Source organism: Macrobrachium rosenbergii, chromosome 19 (assembly GCF_040412425.1).
Source record: "Macrobrachium rosenbergii isolate ZJJX-2024 chromosome 19, ASM4041242v1, whole genome shotgun sequence".
Taxonomy (NCBI): Eukaryota; Metazoa; Arthropoda; class Malacostraca; order Decapoda; family Palaemonidae; genus Macrobrachium; species Macrobrachium rosenbergii.
The window spans coordinates 36,681,657-36,695,656 of record NC_089759.1 but is presented as its reverse complement, the minus strand read 5'-3'; the positions used below and the strand labels follow the sequence as shown (position 1 = coordinate 36,695,656).

The window sequence follows — 14,000 nt, the reverse complement described above, 5'->3', positions numbered from 1 at the left end:
GAAGAAAAGTTAAATATTTTAAGAGGTAGCATCCTCACCACTCAGCTGTTCTATGTAAGTGTCTCTGAAGAGTATCATGAGGGCAAATTTATCGGATTCCATTCTCAGGTTACTTTGCGATCTTACATTTGTTCTGCATGGATTAGAGACTGGCAAGTACACCAAAATTAATTTACCGATGTCATGCGAATAACATTGAGACACTAATAATAAGAATGATAATGATAATAATAATAAATGGATATGGCTACTTGGCACCTCAGATAGCTGGGGCGACCTCCATTGGGAAGCCGCCAGTCAGTCTGGTTTGAGACAGGGTGCTGTGAACAAATGTACGCCGTTGCTCTTTGGATTACGAAAATCTAAAATCTGGGAGTTTGTGTTATTTTGTAATAATGGATTGAAGACTGGCCACCTTAGTTTCTACCTAGCCAAGATAGATTGTCTATTTGATAGAAATCGGTGGCCCAAAGCATCTAAAATATACCTCATAACCCACCTTAAGTTCTGTCTGGGTCCTTTGGGTCCAAAATGATGGAGCGGAACACCGCCAATGATAATAGTAATAATAACAATAGTAGTAATAGCAGCAGTACAAGCGGTGGCGGACAAAGTACATCCAACAGCCTGGAAGATGGGCGTTGTGCCTGCGGGCGTGCGCTGGAGATGGTGGGTGTGCAAGTGACGCCCACCACGGGCGGCCAGTTTGAGCTGCGGGTGGCCGCCACGGACTCGGTTGAATTCCTCCGCAGGCTGGTTTCGAAAAGGCTAAGGGTCCCCAAAGAGAGGATATGCCTTCTCTACAAAGACAGGTAAGTCTGAATTCGTGGGGCCCTTTGTTCTGCACCGGATTTTAGGCTATTCGGGCACTCTGTCCAAATGTAAGACTCTTGCCTCGTTGCAGTCTTACATAACAAGCCTTATGGTACCTAAGTGTTGGATGGTCCGGAAGGCTGTTTAGCAATTCGTATGGAGTTACTGTACCTACAAGGGATAAGCCTTGTTTTAGATAATGGCTTAGTGCTCGAGGCATCAAGGGACATAGGTTAAGCTCAGCACAGAGCTCTGCATCACGATAGAACTTTCTCAGTATAAATTGAAATTTCTCTGCATATACCGGCAGCTTACTGTATTTTGTCAAGTCTTACCAAACCTGTGTGCAGGATGCGCTAATTAAGTCCAAAACCAATTTCTTAGTCAGTTCCGGACCCTCGAACCAGGACAGGCTAGATAATTTTTTTTTTCTTTTAATATTTAAGGTTATATAAGGCAGTGATGGTGCAAGTAAGCAAGGTACTATTTAAGCATTAGCCCAGAGTTAAGTGGTTTTCGACCCGCAAACGATTCCAAGCAACTTGCCACAAAATTTATATTTCGGCCACGAAAATCGACATTGTTACGCATGAGCCCATATTGAATGATCTTTTTTTTTTTCAAGACTTTGTCAGAAGAAAATTAACAAGCTCTGTTAACGGAATGTCCGTTTAGCAATAATACCGGCAACATTTCTCTACAGTAAATTGCTGCCTTCTTTTTCAGCTAAGCAAAATTGATGTATTTGGTTATAGTAAATTTTAGTTATGCTGTATATAGGCTCCTCATATCAGAGCTCATTGCCATCCTTTCAGCACTTTAGACCGTGCCAGGAAGATTCTGTGTGATTTGTGGTGAGGTGCAAATACCTTAGTTAACCGAGGACTCACAAGAACACCTTGTCTCATAAATTAAAACATGGCACCTCAAGCTGTTAGGAGACGGTTTTGGCAATATGTTGATATTTTTTATAAAAGTTTTCACATTTGTAATATTCATTCATTGCAACATATTAAAAGTGTCGTAGTGTTAGATACATTACTAATTATGTAATTGTATGTTTATTTAGCCTATCGCAAAGTATTAGGTTAACATTTTTCTGTATTTTTTTTATCCAATTCTATTCATTGTGTTATTTGTATAAAATCATTTGGGAATGTTTTAGTAACATCTACAGTTTTGATATGCCAGCACAACATTATCAAATGAATAGTTATCATTTGTATACTTTCATGCAGTATAAGTACTACTTGAAATCAAGCAAGAATTTTGAGCTCAGCTTATATGCTAAGTTTGAGGGCGTTTTGAAAAGAGTGGGTCTGTTTTCGTAGGAGCCATTTTGTTGTGTGGCCATCTTTTCTTGAAATAAAAGGGTCCATGGCCCCAACATCATCGTCCAGGGTTATTTTTGGAGACCCATCAGTCAAACTTCATTTGGTCTCTTTGATGGGTTCCTTTTATTCTTCAGTTTCAGTGCATAGGTTTTTTTTTTTTTTTAATAACTTGTTCTCCAGTGTCGTAACAGGTTTTGAAAACGTCTGAAGTTCATTGCAGATGTATTTCACATCTTATCGTTTTTTATGGGATGTAAATTATTGTTTCAATATCCTTGTTTCATATTTTCTGCATTCATCAATACTTTCCCATGTTTCATGATGAATATGAAGCTTTCAGTCAGATTTTTTCTTGTAAGATGTTTACGTATTTCAGTTTTGTTTCTCACAGATTGAATGTTCGGAAGTGAGCACTCCATTTTCAGTTGTTCTCCAGCATCAGTTGTATGGTATTTTTAATTTGCTGCCACTTCTTTGTACTTCTGGTATAATCTTTTCTTGTTATGTTTAGACACTGGCAAAGTACGTAGACCGGTACACTGTCTTACTTGCATCACAAAAATTTAACCTGTTTCCATTCAAAGTTCCACAGTACATTTTTTTTTTTCTACTTTTTACCACTCAAGCCCAAAATTCTGTAATTTAAAGCACTATTGCATGTTGTCTATCGTAGACAATGCAACACTTACCGGGTACTTGTAGCTTATCAGTGCACTTTTCCATATTCTTTCTTATCTTCGGTGAGCATTCTACGATGAAATGTTGTCGACTTTTCAACTAGACCTTCAAGCCGTGGGTTTGCTTATCTTGTGTGTATGCTGTAATCATCTCTTTATCGTCCTTTGGTATATAGGCCTATGACATCTTGATGTTAGTGGTCTTGTTTATTGTGTATTTCTTTTGCATCTGGGCACTTTATGAGTAGATGTTCATCTTTTGCTTGCTTTGTACGTTTTATTGGAGCCTTAAAAATTGCCAACATGATGTTTTTCTTCCATTGCATAGCTTGTACTGTAAGATCGCTTGATTTTAGCACTAAAACATTCTTGCTCTTTAGTTTTTGGTTTGTCCGTATTAGCCGTTTCCTTCAACTTCTCGGCCACATTTCCCAGTTATTTACCCGTGGCTTTCATTTTCCATTCGTCTCAAATGTTGTTATGATGTTTTATCAAAGGGAAAAAAGTGACAGATTTCTTTCTGGAATTCTTTAAGGACTTACAATATAATTGTTGTACTATTGAGAAATATGTGTATGGTGTACTGAAATCATGCATAAGCAGTTTTACATTTTTTTTTATATTACTTTTATATGTAATTATTAAGATTTTTGTCCTTTATGAGTTATATGTATCTACCATCTTTGGAGTCTGAGGGGACAACGAATTCTTCTGTTACAGCACAGTTCCAGATGTTTGATTTAGCATACTGTGCAGCCAACAAGATGTTTTATAACTCAAACTGATAAGTACACCATAAGTCTTGCTTTAACTAGAATTGTTGTGAAATTTGGCCATCCCATAGACTACATAAATATAAAGCTATTTCTGTTTGAACAACAGAGCCTTCATGACACCAGCTTTATTTTCTGCTATCGTTTTACATCTGTTGCTGTTATCAGTTAAGATGCCAATTTCACATAACATTTTCAAGTACTGTAATACAATTTTTCTATAGTAGGGTATACATACTTTAAATGAAAAATTCTCTTGCCACATTTACAACCGAAATTACATACTGCTTTTCCAGTATTATAACGAATTTTTGGCCAGCTATTTTATCTTGTAAGGCACTTTGGGATTGCTTGTGGTGTAGATATTGTTTTATAGCATTTATTTTCATGCTAATGGCTTCAGTATTCATACTCTTCCATTCACAAAATGTAGGTCTATCTACTGTAGGCTACTTGTATTGGCAATCCTAGTTTTTTCCACACTGATTCTTAATAAAACTTGGCAAATACAGTACTGTGATTAAAATTATTCATTTAGTGTTTCAACAATTTATAGCTTTGGTTCCTAGTTCCTTTACTAAATAGTCACACATTCTCTGTTGTGCACTGGAGTCCAGTGTAGCAACGTGAGCTGATATCCTTGTTTTTAAAGTGACTAAGTAATAAATAATTAATATGAGTCACACTTTCACACTTCACAAAATAGCACGTTGTATCGTTTGTCTTTAACTGATTACATGTACTCTATTCAGAACTGGCATTGTGCACTTGCCCACTATCACTGGACTCAGAATTTGTTAGAAGGAAAGCATCTTTAAAGTTCTTATTGGGAAGGATTTTACAGAGATTTAACAGTTATCTTCTTTTGTTGATAAAAGTCATTGTTGGTTGGTTCCTGGAAGATTTCTGTCCTACATCTGGTAATAATTTTACTATTTCCTCGGTTGACTTGGGTTCGTTGTTGTCCAGATGACGTTCTGATATTTTCTTTTTTAGATTGCAGGGAAAAGTTTTACCTCAAAATATCTTTACTCCGTCTCTTGGATCCGGTTCCTCTGGAGCAACATCCAAAATATTTCTTTGTTCCTTGCATGGCCTCTTCTTCTACCTCTCTCCCCGTTTTGCCTAAATATTTTGTCAGGTGGGGGAAACAGTTCACAATTCTTTGTTCCATAAAAACCTCTTGCTCTTGGTGATGATTCTGTCATTGATTTTCTGAGCTTGTATCTAGGATTTTCTGTATAATTTGGCAAGTAGACCCTACTTCTGCATGTAACTCATCTCCTGTGCAGTAGGACAGTCTATATTGATGTTATTTTTTTTTTTTTATCCCTCTGTGTCGCTTTGTTTGCCCAACATACTATCGTAGGCACTTGGCATGTTAATAAATAAACAAGATTTCTCCCCTCACAACTCAAAGTCAGGTTATTATGGATCATAATTTTATTTTTTAGTCGTTACTGTTGATTTCCAGTAGAAGTTTTCACAAAGAACTGATCATATCAAATATCTGGAATTTCCACATCACCTAGCTGTAATAAATGATTGTACCACCTCTGCTGCACACCCAAGACAACCTCATGTCTTTTATGGCCTAGCAAAACGTCAACATAGTTAGTGGGTTCTTGTGCATTAAAGAAGCAAGAGTGACAGCAGACCTAACTGCACTGAGAACGAAAAAGAATTTTTACTAATGTGGGCTGCATAAAAGAAAATTCAAAACTAGCTGTAATAATCTCAAGGAAATGTTGTGAAGTCTTATCAAATTTGATAAACATGAGAGTAGGTTGATGTAATATCTCTCCAAGAATGTCGCCATTCTTAAGAGCATAGCCTATCTGCAAAGACTGGAGACGTAACAAAAGTAATGAAATATTGAGGGAAGAATATAAGTTATGTGAAAAAATGAAATCTAAAGTCAAACATCTGAAGCAAGTACATAGTAATACATTATAGTATTGAAGTTTTACTTAGTATTCCTACTATGTGTTAAGGTTAGTTTGTACTTGGTAACTCACAATTTAAGAAGTCGCATCGAAATTTGGATTCTCTTAATGAAGAGACACTGAATATGATTTCTATTATATATATATATATATATATATATATATATATATATATATATATATATATATATATATATGTGTGTGTGTGTGTGTGTGTGTGTGTGTAGACTAAGCGATGTAAATTCTGCGATTTGTATCGGGCGGGTTCAATGTGCTACAAAGCAGCCTTCTCATGAGGAAGATAACGTAACTGAATCTGTGGAATTCATCACTTTCACCAGATATGTACTTTTGCACTTTTAATAGCCTCATAACCTACTACTGATTTCATCACTATTATATATATATATATATATATATATATATATATATATATATATATATATATATATATATATATATATATATATATATATATATATATATATATATATATATATATATATGCCTTGTAAAATTGTAGATGAACCGGAAAGCTATTCATTCTAAGGGCAGCCCATCTTTGGGAAAACAGCCATTTAGTGAACGAGGTATATATATTAGAGAATGTTAATGAAAACTCGCCGACCCTGAATAAATGTGAGACCTAGGAAAAAATATACTGTCAGATACTGAATACATGTGGAAGAGACTTCAGAAGGACAGCATGTTGACAAAGATAGACGTTGGAATGACACTAGAAGGTTAAGGGTGAGATAAAACGACACCCCACAGGACGGAAAGCCACAATTGTTAAGAAGAAAACTCGTATTCGTGCGTAAGCGTCCATTTGTTGATAAGAATCTTGTATTTCTGCGATTCCAGACACAACCAAAGCAACGGACTGAAACTGCCCTTCGCCGCCACCTCATCATCACATTTTCTTTTAATTGCTGTCGGTATCACGTTAGGGTGTAGAGCGCGGGAAAGTTGAAGGCTTGTTTAAGCCCCTGCCCAGAACAGCTTTTATATGTAATAAAAGAAAGGGGAGTAGATGGGTTTGGAGGAAGGAGGTGAATTTAGGCCGAAGAAAGGAGGGTGCTTGGGCGACAACGTTTAGAATAGGCCTTCCACCTTCGTATCAGTATGGCCGAGGAGTGTGGTAGACTCACGGCTAGGCTTATTTAGACCTTGATTTACTTACGCCTTGCGTTGAGGACGGGTTGGGTTTGTGCCTGATTTGTATCTGATCATAAATTGTCAAATTTAGTGCTTGCCTTTACTGCTAAGCCTACCTCCTAAGGCCCTTCTTTTAAGGTTGGTTCATGTTTCCTTCCACAGTGATTGTCGATTGTGATTTTTCTTGAAATCTTTAATTCATTTAGCGTCGCGTGTACCAGAAATTCAACACTTAACATACCTTTTCAGAAGCTTTTCGTGATTGGATAGGAGAAATGTAGAAGCCCGCACTTTTCCGCATCTTTGTGTTGTTTGCTCATTTGTTATTTTTCATTATTCGCTGTACTTTTTTTTAGCACTGTTTTGCTGTGATGAGGCAATTATTATGGAAATGGAAGACCTTCAAACTCTTGCTTACCAGGTTATTTCTTTTTTGCTCTAGCCCTTACTTTTGAATGTGTTTATGCCTAACGCCGGGAACCTTTGAAAGCGAAATCTCTGCCGAAATTATTCACAGAATCACGGTCTTCGTCCTATGTGTTGGTGGTTGATTTAAGATTAGGCCGGCCTTATGGTAGCACGGCCCATAGCATACATAGGCTAAACACGGCCCGTAAGTGTGGTAAGGTGTTTATGAGAATATGAAGAGGCTTGGTGTGGATCTCAAGGCACAGAGCAACCAACCCAGATACTCCCGGGTATGGCGGGTGGCTTTTTGAAAAGTGGGCAGTGGTGGAGGCAGTGAAAGGGGACGAGGGACATCGTTGGTGCCCTTTGTCGGTGGTCGTTCCTTCTCGTCTGGCAGGTTTCCCTGCGCTCCTCCTGTGTGCTTACTGTCTTCCATGATCGCCATTTTCCTCCCCCCCCCCCTGGACGCCTCTTTCCCTGAAGCCATCTTCCGTTCCGTGGGCTTCTTTATCCAGCAGTCTCCATTTATAGCCAGCTCCCATTTTCCTTGAATCGATAAGAGGCGGATATACGAAGATGGTTGGAAAGTTGCGCCGTTGCGACAGTAGGGGAAGGCCGGCCCGCACATATGGCAGTCTCCCACATTCTGAAAAAAGTTGGTGTGTGATTCCATGGTTATTGCGGGGCATGCAAACTCAAGATCTCTCTCTCTCTCTCTCTCTCTCTCTCTCTCTCTCTCTCTCTCTCTCTCTCTCTCGGGTACTGGCGCATCTGTCGACGAAACTGTGGGGGGGGGGCAAGATGGTATAAAAATTCCGAAAGCGATTGTAGGCTCAAGTTTTCAGTCGACTGCTAGGCCTATATGATGATTTGCACTTGAACTCAGTACTCACCACTCATCTCTATTGCCTTTCCTTCTGCCCATTTCTGTTGAGATACACAACAGTCCACTGACGATCACCAACTGCCACCACATAGGTCAGCAGAGGTCAGCAGTTCGACGTAAGGAAGCGGGAGAGGTGAAAAGTGAAGAATTTTTTTTTCTTGCTAGAAGTGAGGAAGATTTGAGATAGAGAAAATATGGAGAGAGTTGTGGTCGGGATGCTCAGGATGATGTTGGGTGTTGAATAATTTACCATATCTGGTTCGTAAGACAAAGCCGGGGTCTCATGTCGGATTACATAGGTATAGTGGGTTTTTACTGAGGTGAACATGAGTAAGATTCCATTCCACAGTGTTGTTTATTCAAGAGCAACCTTTCGCTAGCTAGCCACTAGAAGAACGTCCTTTGTATGTATGTATGCATGTATGTATGTATATAATTTATATATGTATATGTATACACATATATTATATATACATATATACTATAGTGCATATATATCTATTTCTCTAGGCATTTCTTTTCAGTTGTGAGCTTTCCTTAATGTATAATGAAGTCTCTTTGGTAGAGAAGCACAAAAGTTAGGGTAATGAACCCAGCAAAGGCGTTGCAAGAAATGGGGTATAAAACACAGTGAAAGGTAATAGCCGAAGTTAGCATCACAGAAAGGAGTGTCGTTGTCCGTAAGTTTGGGAGGGTTAATGGAAGCACAGGCCACACCTTTGAAGCGAAAACAAGAACAGGAGTAATATTGTACCACATGAAAATGAAAACGACCATTGTCTACCTTGCTAGTCACCCGGGTTCAGAAAGATGATTTTGGGATGTTGAAGCTGTGTTGTTTAATAAATGCTGAGAAGTAAAAAGTAAGTATACCTTAGTTTAACCAGAGCGCTGAGCTGATTAACAGCTCTCTTAGGGCTGGCCCGAACGATTAGACTTATTTTACGTGGCTAAGAACCAGTTGGTTACCTAGCAACGGGACATACAGCTTATTGTGGAATCCGAACCACATTATAGCGAGAAATGAATTTCTATCACCAGAAATAAATTTCTCTAATTCTTCATTGGCCGGTCGGAGACTCGCACGCGGGCCCAGCTGAGTGCTAGCCCCTGAGAAGTCCAGAGCCCAGTCATTGAGGGAGATGATGATGGGAAGCGTGATACACTCTGGAAACTTGTAAGCTGTCATTTCTTTGTCTTAGCCCCGCAGGGGGGACACTGCCGTTAGTGCACCTCACGTGGTACACTGTAGGCGTTACTTAAGGTTCTTAGCAGCGTCCCTTGCGCCTCTAGCTGCAACCCCATTTTATTCCTTTTGCTGTTCCTCCATTCATATTCTCGTTCTTCCAACTTTACTCTGTCTACTTCAATTTGTGGGGCTCAGCAGTTGGAGAAGCAGGACTGGGCGACGGCAAGTCTAAATATGGAGCGCATTTTCCATATTGTCATTGTTGCACGAGAAAATACTTGAATTCACATTTACATTCCATATTTATTGTTATTACAAGTTTCTTTCTCCCCCCCCCCTTCAGTATGAAACTTTGTAAATAGATAAATGGGTTGGGGATTTTTTCCACGAATGTTTAGCCATGAAGAACTTAGTGTGTGTGTGTGTGTTTCACACTAAAATATATTCTATTCCAAAAGGTTAATGGAAATAGAAAGGCAAGTTGCCTGATAGTCTTTCGGCCTGAACCCCTTGGGAATGTTCACGCATATAGGCCTAGTTATTTTTCTTAGAGGATATTGTAGTAGGGGGCATTTATTCTTAAATGTTTCACTTTTACTATTTCCCCCATTTCCTTCCATGTTGAAGAAGGAAAAGAAGAATTGAAAAGTCATTCACAAAATAAATGCACTTTATTGCAGCCTCTCCTAAGAAATTATGCTGTAAAGGACCTTCAAAATATAGTTACTATTTAAGTCTTAATAATAACTTTTAATTATGGTGACTGACTTCATGATTAGTTCAGGATTGAGCTAGATTGCTCTCCTCAAAGTGGCAGAGCCAAATACATTACTGATTGCATCGTTTTACTTGTCACACCAGTTGGATGGTGTCAGGAACACCTAGAATGAAAACTTTCCTCTCTCTAGTGGAATGAGAAATATGCTTTAAATATGTACCTGATAGGGGGCAAGTAATGTCATTTAAATGAAAAAAGAGTAAAGAACTGCGAATGATTATCTGCAATGGAAAATATTATTCGTTGAAAGAAAACTGAAAAAGTATCGTACCAAAAGAACAACTTTAAAACGGTTTGGGATTGTGAAATAAAAATGAGCTCGTTTTTCTTAGTTGCATGTTTTATTTAAAACTAATGGAATTGATTATTTCGCTTCATGTTGCTAAATACACCTGGTTGACAACTGTAATGTTTAGCGAACGACGTGGCTATTGGTAAATTACCTGTTAATGTAACGATCAGCATTGGCGGCGTTCGAATAGTCCAGTGGACATAATATGCTATAGGTTTGGAATTCGTTTAATACTCAACGAACTGAGTTCTCTTTACGTGTGACACACGCACATTCGTTCGTGTATCCTAACCACAGAAGCAGACTGCAGAAGGCTGTCAGCTCACTTCTACGCTTTCATATCTCTTTTGCAATACAGTTCCTTCTTTAGGAGCCACATCCCCCTACAAGTGCAGCGCAGTACATTAGCCTAATCTCCTTTCGCTCTCTCCTGTTGGGAGAAGGAAAAAGGGACGCCTCTCACATTCCCCCGCCTGTGTTTTGGTTTAAAGGGTGCTGGGCGTTTCTGCGTAGGCCGTGTGTTTATAGCATTATTGTATTCCCTTTCGTTTAAAGTGCTTAATGTTCTTCTTGCCTTCACTAAATCTTCTTTATCAGTTTCCATTCATCTCTCCACTTCGTCATTCCCATCTTTTGATGTCCAAGCTTCAAGCTCTTTAATCTTTTGTTGTCCAAGCTTCAAGCTCTTTATAATGCTATGAAGCAAAGGGCGTGGCTTCAGCGTGCTACTATGAAATGGGCCGCCGTGGGAGCTTGTGCCGTAGTAGCCGACTCGGTTGTAATGTCGCAACCAGTACGAGACAGTTTTACATCAAGAGAGTTCGCATTTCCACATTTTCAAGTTTCTATGTCTGTTTTTTCGGACCTTTCCTTCCTGGACTGGAATATCGGAGCATTAATTTTTATTGATTAAATTCATGATTGTATATTAATTTCGCAAGGAAATTAGACTCGGTTTATACAGTATGATGTGCGGAAATAGGAGTAGTTTTTCATGTATAGAAGGAATGTGCTGACCAACAAATTAACCTTTGGCAAACTACGAAACCCTCCATTCTCTTTCCATCGGCTAAAGGCCGCCTTTGTTGGTACGAAGCAATAGGACTCTCTCTCTAACTTAGGCCTAATGTGGGTCAGTGCCCTTCTTTGGGATAGTTTTACCCTCGTAACATCCGGTCCTGTAGGCTTAGTCGCCTAGATGTGTTAGGCGACGCCAGGTAATAGAGGCTGGTCTAGAAATGGAGATTGTGCTTGTGAGCTCTGATGGAATTTAGATGCGGTAGAGGCTGTCGCTTTGTGCCCTGTCGTGTGTGGCACACTGTAGGCGGCACTGAAGGTTCTTTGTTGCGTCCCTTCAACCCCCAGCTACATTGCTTTCAGACTCTTACTTTCAATCATTCTCGGAACGTTTCGTAGCTTTCCAAGTTGCTTAAGTGTTTAACTATTTTCACATGTCATTTAAGAATATGCGTTGGTCTCTTAAGAGAGAAATATTAATCTGCAAGTTTTATAATGACACAATGTAACGGCTAGACTTCGATCATTAAATTTGGCTGTCAATGTTATGTCGGAAAGCTTCTGTTGATTACGGTTATGTGTGCTTTGACTGAATTGGGAAGTAAGCTGATTCTTTAGTATGGCGTGATTGGTGTTTTCGTCAGAAGACCTTGATTTTAAAGTTTAATTATAGCGCATCAGCAAATTGTCTCATTTTTTTTTATGTAAACACGCCTGTCAACTTCGGGAATCTTTGCAAAACTGTCATAGGCCTATCTGTTCAAGAATCTCGGAGAGTTGGAACGATGGTGGAAGCAGTTTTCAGTGGGCGATTCTGAATTGCACCAGAAACTGTACATTTGGCAAAGCTTGAAAAATCTTACTCATCGCGTAAACATTGCGGTTCAAGTATGTGTGTGTGTGTGTGTGTAAGTACGTATGTACGTAGGCTATGTATGCTTAGCCTACCTGTGTTTCAAGTGGACGGAACTTGCCACAGTCGTGTATATCCGCCCGCATCGTATCCCCTTCCCTTTTCTGATGCCATTGTCCTTTACGTTCGAGTGGGTGTGAGGGTCATGTGGGTGGTAGCCCCAGTGTGGATGGCGGATGATCGTGTGGGTGTAGCCCGGCTGGTTTAGGGACGACTGTGAGAGGAATTGCTATGGCCCACGTTTCATAATAATTTCGGGTTTGGGAGTCTTGGTGTGTTTTATTGTTATTGCGCAGGCAGGAGGCAGTCGCCTCTCCATTTTTCCTTAACTATATTTGTTATATATTTTCATGGTAGCCACCTCTACCAGGTATAGTGTGGTCTTTACTTGTTATTCAGACGGTTCGATGCTTCTCTTATGAGGTTAATGATGGCTGGTTAAGTAGCCTATACCTTAGTTTAACCAGACCACTGAGCTGATTAACAGCTCTCCTAGGGCTGGCCCGAAGGATTAGATTTATTTTACGTGGCTAAGAACCAGTTGGTTACCTAGCAACGGGACCTACGGCTTACTGTGGAATCCGAACCACATCAGAACGAGAAATGAATTTCTATCACCAGAAATAAATTCCTCTGATTCTTCATTGGCCGGTCGGAGAATCGAACGAGGGGTCCAGTAGAGTGCTAGCTGAGAACGATACCAACCCGTCCAATGAGGAACTATGATGGCTGGTTGCATATGGTCCCGGGAAATGGGTATAAAATGGTCTGGTTAAAATTATCTTGCTCACATTGGGTGTATCACGGCTGTATGTATGGCATTTGAAGCTTCGTCGGTTTCAGAAGACCATTTTCTCAAACAAAAAATATAGTTCTGTTGGAAAGTTCTTAAAATAAAAAAAAAATAAAAAGAAGTTAGATGGTGCTGCTTTTTTTTATTTTTAACCTTAATGTGGAAAAGAGACACATTTCAGTTTTACTCCACTTTCCAAATAATTTGTTTGAAAGGAATTTTTTTGTAGGTGACATTTTAAATATTCTGAATAGATATTAGTTTGTGCGCTAGAGTTGGTGATCATTGGACATGCCTCACGCACAACGAATTATTTGATGCAAAGTTAATTATTCTTTATTTGGTTGTAATTTCAAGACATTAGTTGAGACCTGTAGTCATAAACCTGTCATTGCGTGTCATTTGCTTTTGATTGGGCTTATATAGTTACAAAACTGATTGCTGTGTGTTGTTTGTGGGATATTATAGCATTGTTTTGTTTCGCCGTCCGTTTTTGTAACCATGTCCTATCCATTCTGTATTGATACATGAATTAATTTTGTAATTAAAAGAAAACTGCATCACAGGGCAAGACTAAAAGAAAACATTGGTCTTGCATTGCGTGATATACTGTGTATCATAGCGCAGATATAAGGCAACCTTTCTGCCATTATTTCTCTCCTGGCAAGCAGCGGAGTTGCTGGTGGCGTGGGGTTAGTAACAAGCGCCTTGACTTGAGTTTTACTACCCATATTTGCTGTAGACTTTTCGTGCGACGCCAGACAGAAACATGTGGGAAGGGGCCAGAAGTGTGTTGTAGCATCATCACACAGGAACACATTTCTGGCACCCCCGTGAGTCTTGCTGTCTCAGCAGTCCGTATTTTTTTTCTGATTAATGTCGGCCCTGTTCGTCACCTTTGCATATGTAGGGAAAGAGAACGACTGCCCATTGAGGTCCCTCAGGTGACAGCAGGTGATACGGTGATCCTATAATATAGATGAATTATGTCAGTGATGCATCACATGACATTTTGTGGCATCC

At 39.4% G+C, this 14,000-nt stretch overlaps 1 protein-coding gene across 1 annotated transcript in view; it reads left to right on the top strand.

Moving 5' to 3' along the window:
* The first annotated feature begins 299 nt into the window (after window positions 1–299).
* LOC136848845 (midnolin-A-like) overlaps window positions 300–14,000 on the top strand; it is a 205,575-nt gene continuing 191,874 nt past the window's right edge. Inside the window, exon 1 of the mRNA XM_067121629.1 lies at window positions 300–812. Within this exon, the coding sequence (XP_066977730.1) occupies window positions 532–812 (281 nt within the window). The 5' untranslated portion in view covers window positions 300–531. The remainder of the gene's footprint in view (window positions 813–14,000) is intronic.